At 43.9% G+C, this 8,076-nt stretch overlaps 1 protein-coding gene across 1 annotated transcript in view; it reads right to left on the reverse strand.

Annotated features, from left to right (window-relative positions):
- Positions 1-7,158, reverse strand: part of LOC147619825 (target of rapamycin complex subunit LST8-1-like) — a 32,470-nt gene extending 25,312 nt beyond the window's left edge. Inside the window, exon 1 of the mRNA XM_086825671.1 lies at positions 6,790-7,158. Within this exon, the coding sequence (XP_086681797.1) occupies positions 6,790-6,897 (108 nt within the window). The 5' untranslated portion in view covers positions 6,898-7,158. The remainder of the gene's footprint in view (positions 1-6,789) is intronic.
- Positions 7,159-8,076: the final 918 nt, after the last annotated feature.

An 8,076-nucleotide genomic window follows, 5' to 3' on the forward strand; every position in this document is an offset into this window, starting at 1 on the left:
CCATCACTACTACTCCGCCCTATCATGATTGTGACTTTATCTCTCTAACTACCCTTAATTACTCTTAATCATTGAAAGGATACCAGTGAAGGGCCACACCTTGTCACACGGGTCATCACGAAAGGACAAGTCTATTCAAAGGGACACGTCTATTGATCAAAGGACACATCTCTACGTCCAAAGGACATCTGCTACAAAGATAAATTGTATAACTTCTTGGGTGGACCAATTTCATCGTATCACGGTTTGGAAGAGGTTAGATACATTTAAAGAAACAAACTAATTTGATAGAGTCACTCAAGAAAATCAAGAAGTTTTACGACTGGTGTTGAGGTAATAATAGCTTTGAGACGATCAAAGTTTACTTGATGGATTGGCAACAACCACACTAATTTGCAATCCTTCTTAAGAAGATCCATCATGGGTGCAGCTACCAGGGCATAATCTTTGATGAAAATCTTGTACCATCTTGTGATTCCCAAAAATCCACGAACTTCGCACACTCATTTAGGGGGTGGCCATTCCAATATATCCTTGACCTTGGTGGGACCTACCGAGATACCATCTTGGGAGACAGAGAATCCAAGATACTCGTGGAGAAAGAAGACAATGTAGGGCCGCTTGTCTGGCAGCACCAAATGCAAAGAACTCACCAAAAACAGATGCCGGTGCAAAAAACACACCCACAGCTCCACCTCTTGCCTCTGTAGAAGAAAACGCAGCCTATAAGGGCTGGCCGCTGACAGCAAACAGCAGGCTAGCACAATTGGGAAACGCAGCCACTGTTGTCTTGGATCTGCAGCCGGAAGAGTGATGGGGGAAACGAACAGCAAAGAAGAGAAAGGTGGGCAGATTTGCAAAGCTTGGAGCAACCTGGAACTAAGCGTATGATACCATGTCAAAGTCACGCAGCGGCAGCACGCACACCACACTAGGGCACTAAGCAACATCGGTGTCTAGGCTCCCATCTCCTAGCCATTGCTTCCCCCCAAAACTCGGCCGAAGGAGATATCTATGACAAGGTGCCACCACACCCTATATATGGCTCTTCGACTTCCCATGCTCTTGCATATGGGATAATCCACCACAACTTCTAGTCATGCGATAACCCGAGAGTAGCTACTTGAATTGCCACATCCAACAGTTCTGACTGCAGGGCTAATCTAAATTGAGTCCCAAATTCCAATGAATCCTTGTATTGTGCCTTCATACTGTCAAGATCTTTCCCTTGTATTTCAAGCACAGTGGACTCCTACAAATTTTGAATTGTGCCTTTTCAACTGAGAGCATCAGCAAGGGGGTTATTTGAGCCAGGGATGTATTCAATCATACCTCCAAATTGTTGGAAGATCTAACTCCATCTGGCTTGTCTGTCAATCCATTGGGCACTAGGCATGGTCTGTAACCATTTCAGTGCCTTGTGATCTGTCTTAACGGTAAACTCTCTCCCGCAAAGAAAGTGTTTCCAATGTTTAAGTGTTGTCATCACCCCCAATAACTCTTTGTCATACACAGAATAATTCTTTTCTGCATCATTTAATTTCCAGCTATAATAAGCCATTGGGCGCCCTTCCTGCAGGAGGACAGCTCCTATGACTAGATTGTTGGCATCAGTGATTACCTCAAAAGGTGATATCATTCCATGAAGCCAATTTGAGAGCCGGAGACTCCGAGGCCACTTTTTTCATGGCATGAAATGCCTCAAGTACTTTGCCCGTGGAAGACACCTTTTGACGACGATGAATGTTGGGTTGTGGATGATTGTTGTTGGGGTTTGGAGCTAGACCAAGGTTGCTTGGGCTCACCTCCGTTCAACATCATTTCCTGATTCTAAGCAAGAGTGAGAGCCCTGTCATTAGATTGTGGCTCAAAATTACGTTCACTAAACCTAATGTTCATATCCAGACCTCTAATGAATTGTTTCAATTTATCCTCCTCGGATATACCTAATTGTTGTTCTGATGTGATTACTTTATTAGAGTAAGTGAGCATGGGTGACTCATTTTGGGAGAGTTTGTAGAACTCATCCTCAAGGTTGGTCATGTACTCTGGAGGAAGAAACCTTTTCTTTTGGTCGACACAGAGGTGTCCCATACATACTGTGGAGCCCCTGTGAACGGGTCTACATGTAGACTCGACCAATGCTGCCACCAACTGACTGCTACGCCTAAAAGGTGACAGGCCGCCAAGTGGACTCGATCTTGTGGATTTGAAAGCTTAGCCAATGGAAAATATGCGAAAAAATTGATGAATGAATTGTAATACTCCAACATGATCACAGTTACCATCATACGTACTAAAGTTCCGTTGAGCTCATATGACGGTGGTGGAGGAACTTGCTCCTTGGCTCACCAGTGTAGGGAGAAGAGACAAAACATTCGCCTGCATAGCAGCTATCAACTGCTGATTTTGGAGTTGCATACCCTCACGATTAAGCCTTTCTTGGTTAGCTTGGTCTGCCCGCTTTCGGTCTTCTTCACCCTTGCGTCTAGCGTCCTCGACCCTTCGCTCATCCTTACAGTGAGCTTCTTTGGCTAGCCATTCTTTGTGCCATTGTTGCTCCATGAGAAGGAATAATTTTCCAACTCTGAGAGCTCTTTGGGCTTTCCTGCTTCTTCTTTGGCATTTTTAGCTGCTGCTTTGGCTTTTTCAGCCTCTTCTTTAGCTTTTTTTTCTTGTGCCGCTTCTTCTTCTTTGGCTTCAATTTCTGATGCTGTTACATAAATTTACAACAGCGCTCTGATACCAACTGTGGGATCCCACTGTCCCCTCCGCGCACCAGATTCCCGATTGCAGCGGAAGCAGCTCCCTCTTGCGCGGGGCAGGGTTTCCCACTCGGGGCCTCGCCCTCGAATGTCCGGGCACGAGACTAAGCTGGTGGTCATTTCGAAAACCGAAACCAGGAAAATTTTCCATGCCCGAAAAACGGGGACGATTCCACCATTTATTTTCTTAACGAATTTTTCTAACGAGGTCAAGATACTGAACTAACCTTCATCTCAATAAACCAGATAGAAGGGAAACTATTACAGACTTAACTTGAAGGGATCAATGCTTTTTTCCTAATTGAATCAGGCACAGCCGTTGATCTATTCATTTGAGAAGTCTTCACGTTATTATTTAACTATTGGAGTTCTAAGTGTACTCCTATTAATCAATTTTATTATTAAAACTCTACTGATTCCAACCTAACCCCATCCGGCCCATGGGTTAGCCACCGCCCAACGACTAGAATTGGTAGAACCGGACAAGTACTCACCAACCCATAATTGAATGCCTTTCTTAACTTTTGTTTTTGTTGCCTTGGCAACCTGTTTTTCACCAAGAGCAATATGATGAAATCCTCATTGCTTGGCAGAAGCGTTTCTGTAGGAGTTATGTCTTCCCTGTAGAACTCTTCTTCAATATCTTCCCTGTAACTTGGTGACGATGTCTCTCCTCACATTGTGGAAGCTTGGGTGGTTTTTCCCGACCACAGTTTTACCATCCATGAAATGCTCTCACTTTAGGGTAGCCAAGTTGGATTACAACCTGCAGCTCTTATACCAATGTAGCATGCAAGAGGTTGATCGTCGTAACACTCAACAAAGCCTTCTTTATACCCGTGAGTCTGTGCAATTCCACTTAGAGAGAGAGAAGAGAAGAGAGAGAAAGCAAATAAGAGTCGACACAGTATTGGGTCCCAAATTTACCCACTGAAGGGCCCCCCCTGCAAGCAAGAGTATTTACTTATATTATTCTTTGGAGAACTTACAATGAGTATGAATGATAACTAAGGATTGCCAGACACAAGGACGATGTAGACCAAACACATGCTGATCCAGATGCTATCCAAGCTCCGTTGAATTGCTCTTCAATGACCACTATGCAACCCCAAAACTGAGGGATGCACATATGTTGGTTGAATGTTGAAGATGCCCTCATGGAGATCTTGGGAATGCTTGGAACTACTTGGGACTGATGCTGCCTTTTGCTGATGATGACATGAATTTGTGGGGACTGAAGCGCTGCTTTTATATGCTCCTAAGCTGCTGGTCAGCCAGCAGATGCTATCGGCCAGTAGCTTTTGGACAAATTTTAGCATTAAATGCTAAATAAAATGTTGCGCTTAGTAAAAATGCTATATTTGATGCTACCCAACTGAATGGGCTGCACGACTGCCTGCTGAGCAACACCTTATGCTGGCCGACTGAAAACCCTACTAGCCGTCTATAGCACCTATGATGCTGTCGGCTGAGTCCTAATGCTGGCCAGGTGTTGCTACTGTTGTCGGCTGATGCTTGTGGCCATGGGCTGGCGTTTGGCTGGCCCATAGGCCCGCCTACTATGCAACTACATGCCCTAATGCAACTCTACAGCTATGGCTTGACTTCTACATGTATGAATTGATGAATTCTCCAAGTGGGTAAGAGGACTGACACATGCAAACTCTCTATGGCTTTTGAGACCGACCTACGTAGCTCGTGTGCCTGACATGTCCCGAACTGGGGCTCACAATGGAGCCATGGCATACAACAAAATATTCCTAAAAAGGTAAATCCTACTGATGAATGATGCACTGATGTATAGCCAATGTGTCACATAGCACTCCAGTGCAAGGTGCATGTGACAATTTGGGCCTCCAAAACTGATCCAATCTGCCCATATCCAGCCTCTTATCTTGCCAAGATACTGGCTAATGCTGAGATCCATGTCCACATGCTGCCATGCCTCAGAATGTACATGATAGTAGCATACCCCCAGCTCTTTAGTCTTTTAGCCTTTTGGGCACACTTTCGCACATAATCCTCTACACAAGATTTCATATGCGGCCAATAACAAAGTTGGCCAACCATGGGAAGGATCCTTGGTATGCCCGAGTGTCCCACATTAGGTGCATCATGACACTCCTACAAAATTTTGGTTTAGACGTCCATATCATTGGACACGCAAACCTTGCCATATCATCTCTATTGATGGTATATCGATAGACCCAGATAAGGTGCCGAAGCTTCTTGAATGGCCTATTCAACAAATGATTAGGCAAGTGAGATCTTTTTTCATTGACTTTTTCAAGAAGTTTATTGAGGCTTTCACCTGATGACTCAGCTTCTAAAGGAGGTGAGAAGCAAGACAGGCGGGGTGAGCTCTCCAGTGGTTGAAATGAGGAACTAGATCGGTGTTTTAGGATGCTGAAGAAGCTAGTAACCTCACTTATTGTGGATCCAAGTAGATTGTTCGTGGTAGATACGAATGCCAACAATTTTGCAATAGGTGCACCCTTGTTCCAAGATGGGAGACCCATAGCCTTTGAAAACAAGAAACTTTCAGACCCAGATGCCATATCCTACCTAAAGAAAAGGAACTTCCACCAATGATTCATGCATTGAAGATCTTAACACAATATTTGATACCAATGTTAAGATCATGTCCTTCAAACCACTTGTGGTTAGCATATTCCAGGAGCATAAAGGGTCTTGGCAACTAGCTCACTGCCCAACCATAGAGCCCATCAAGCTCACCTTCAAGTCAAAGGTTAGAGGCCAATAGAGCTGGCCATACTAAACTATCACACCTCCCTCCTAACCCCATCAAAATGAGGAACATCACTCAAGGCCCAGTAGAGCTGGCCATACTAATGTCGAGAGTTGCAACAAAAGATGGTGTAAAATTGCCAAAGACTTAAGCACACCACCAAGAAAAGACTAGAAAGTCAATGCAATCAAGCCAGGTGGCCGGAAAGATCATGTTGCACAGGTGGCTGAAGGCAAGAATCCAAAGAAATAACAAGGTGCTCTTGCTGTGGGCAGGAGGGCAACAGTAAGACAACTTGCCTGATGTGGAAGCACTTCCTAAAAAAAGATGACAGAAAGATATGGTCATCATGTATTATAAGGTAGATGCATGTAATCCCGGAAGGCAAAACATCATCAAATAGCAGGAAGCCAAACAACAACCCAATTGCAACAAAGAAAAGAAACTCACGACCGAGGCTGTGAAGGAGCAAGGAAGCAAGGCCTCCATAGTTTTAGGAGCAGGGAAAAATGGCTAGACCACCCATCGACATAGTGGCCAGAAGAAGCTATAATGAAGTAAGCAAGTGCTCATTCACATGAAGCTAGAAACGACCACTCTTTACACCACTTTGTTCGACTCAAGGCATCGATGTGTAGTAATGACTTTGCTCCACCTATTGTAACCTTAAAAACTCTTCCTTCATCCACCATTTATTAATTACTAGCGACCGTCACTAAACACTAATAAGTAATCATAGTTTCTGTTGTCATGCCTACTATTTGATGCATGAATAAGCTGAAAAGTCTCAAGCTGAAGGCAGTACAAACAGTTCAAATGAACATACAAAATGTGGGAGACATGACACATTACGAGCCACACATACCCACCCACATAGAATTTTTCCAAGAAAGTGCAACCCACAAGATATTCCATACTTTTGGGCCATTAAACGTGCAAAAACCCATAACCGATTGACAGTGCGGCACACATCAAAAAATGGAACCAATTCTTCTCGCCTACTTAACATAACATACTTTTGGGCAATTTTAAATGCTGCATAGGTCAAAAAGTGGGAAAAAATCCTCATGCCCACATGAAATTAAACACTTTTTTGGGCAATTTGTCATGCAGAGAGATGATTTTTAATGCCCACAAAAAGGTATACACTTTTTTGGGCGATTTCAAGTTGTTTATTTAAACTGCTAGGCACAAGTCCTTAAGCCCACATAAAATTTCACAAGTTTTAAGTGATTTAAAGTGATTTTAGGAAGTGTATTAAGGTTAAACCCTTACCGAATCCGGGTACTGCAGAGTGCGATAGCATCGTCCAGTGGGGGCTTCCCAGAATCGGATGGTGTGATCGTACCCAGCAGTAGCCAGAACTACAGAAGACTGCGGCATTTTTTCCTGTTTGGGCGAAAAGCTCACAGGCCCATCTGTTTTCCTGCCAAGAGGCCAACTACTCGTCTGTTCTTCCCCCGTCGCTCACAAGAGGTCTTCGTAGCATTTTTCATCACTCCACTTGCAGAGGAATCACTGCTGCAAACACGGTCCCGATTCATTAAAAGGTTCTTGTTAAGCATATAGCTCTTTAATTAAATCTCACAATAAAAAAGCATGTGCGGTTTTAGGGTAATCCTCGCATCAATCACATCAATGTATAGTCGATTCAAATCAAGAAAAGTTTGAACAGGAAGGTCAACTTCCACAAGGATTTGGCGATGTCATTCTTGGGTCTTAGGCCTAGGACTTTACCTATGGGGGCACTCTATTCTTCACCCATGGGTACAGGTGTAGAATGGGAGGTTGGGCAATGGGCAGCTCTACCCACATAGGATAGCAGGCAAATGGCTTGGGGCCATTGAGACGACCACCTGAAAAAGTAGAAAGGTAGATTCCTATACAACATGAAATGTGAAACAAAAAGTTCTTTATAAACATCTTCCCAATGCATGTTTCCATTGTGGAGTGCAGGGACATGTGATTAGAAACTGCCCCATTAACTATCCTAACTTAAGAATCCCTAGCCCCCCTCAAGCTACAAACATTAAAAGCCAACAATCTGGTGGGAATAATTCTCAAGTCCCCCCAGTGTCCCTGCTCCTACAAAAGATAAAAATGATGGTTTTATTCTCCCCAACAGGAGAAGAACCTTCAGGGAGAATAAACTGGGCCAATAGAGAGCGTATGTAAACTCTTATGCCTTATTAGACAACCCTTCTGACCCAAAAGACATTGAGGATTCTCAAGAGACCATTCAACCCACACCCCTAGATAGATCTAGGATCAATGCAGAAATCAATCAGATGGACCATGACTTTAACAACTCTTACCAACCCTTAGAGGATGAGCACTTGGATGATGAGCAGAACAGGGTGACCTTGACTTGTCCGATACTACAGATAATGGCAATACAATTGAAATGGAAGTGGTTAAGGAGCTTAAAAGGGGGCACCCTCTAGTGGGTTCCACTACTCCCCAGTCAGCCTCTAAAGGTGGACCTAAGAGGGTCAACTCCCAGAGAAAAGGTAAATGAAGTGCTCTTCACTAAATATAAAGAGTCTAACTGAGTCTTCCAAA

Source organism: Cibotium barometz, chromosome 32 (genome assembly GCF_041138505.1).
Source record: "Cibotium barometz isolate CiBa-2024 chromosome 32, ASM4113850v1, whole genome shotgun sequence".
NCBI classification, from domain to species: Eukaryota; Viridiplantae; Streptophyta; class Polypodiopsida; order Cyatheales; family Cibotiaceae; genus Cibotium; species Cibotium barometz.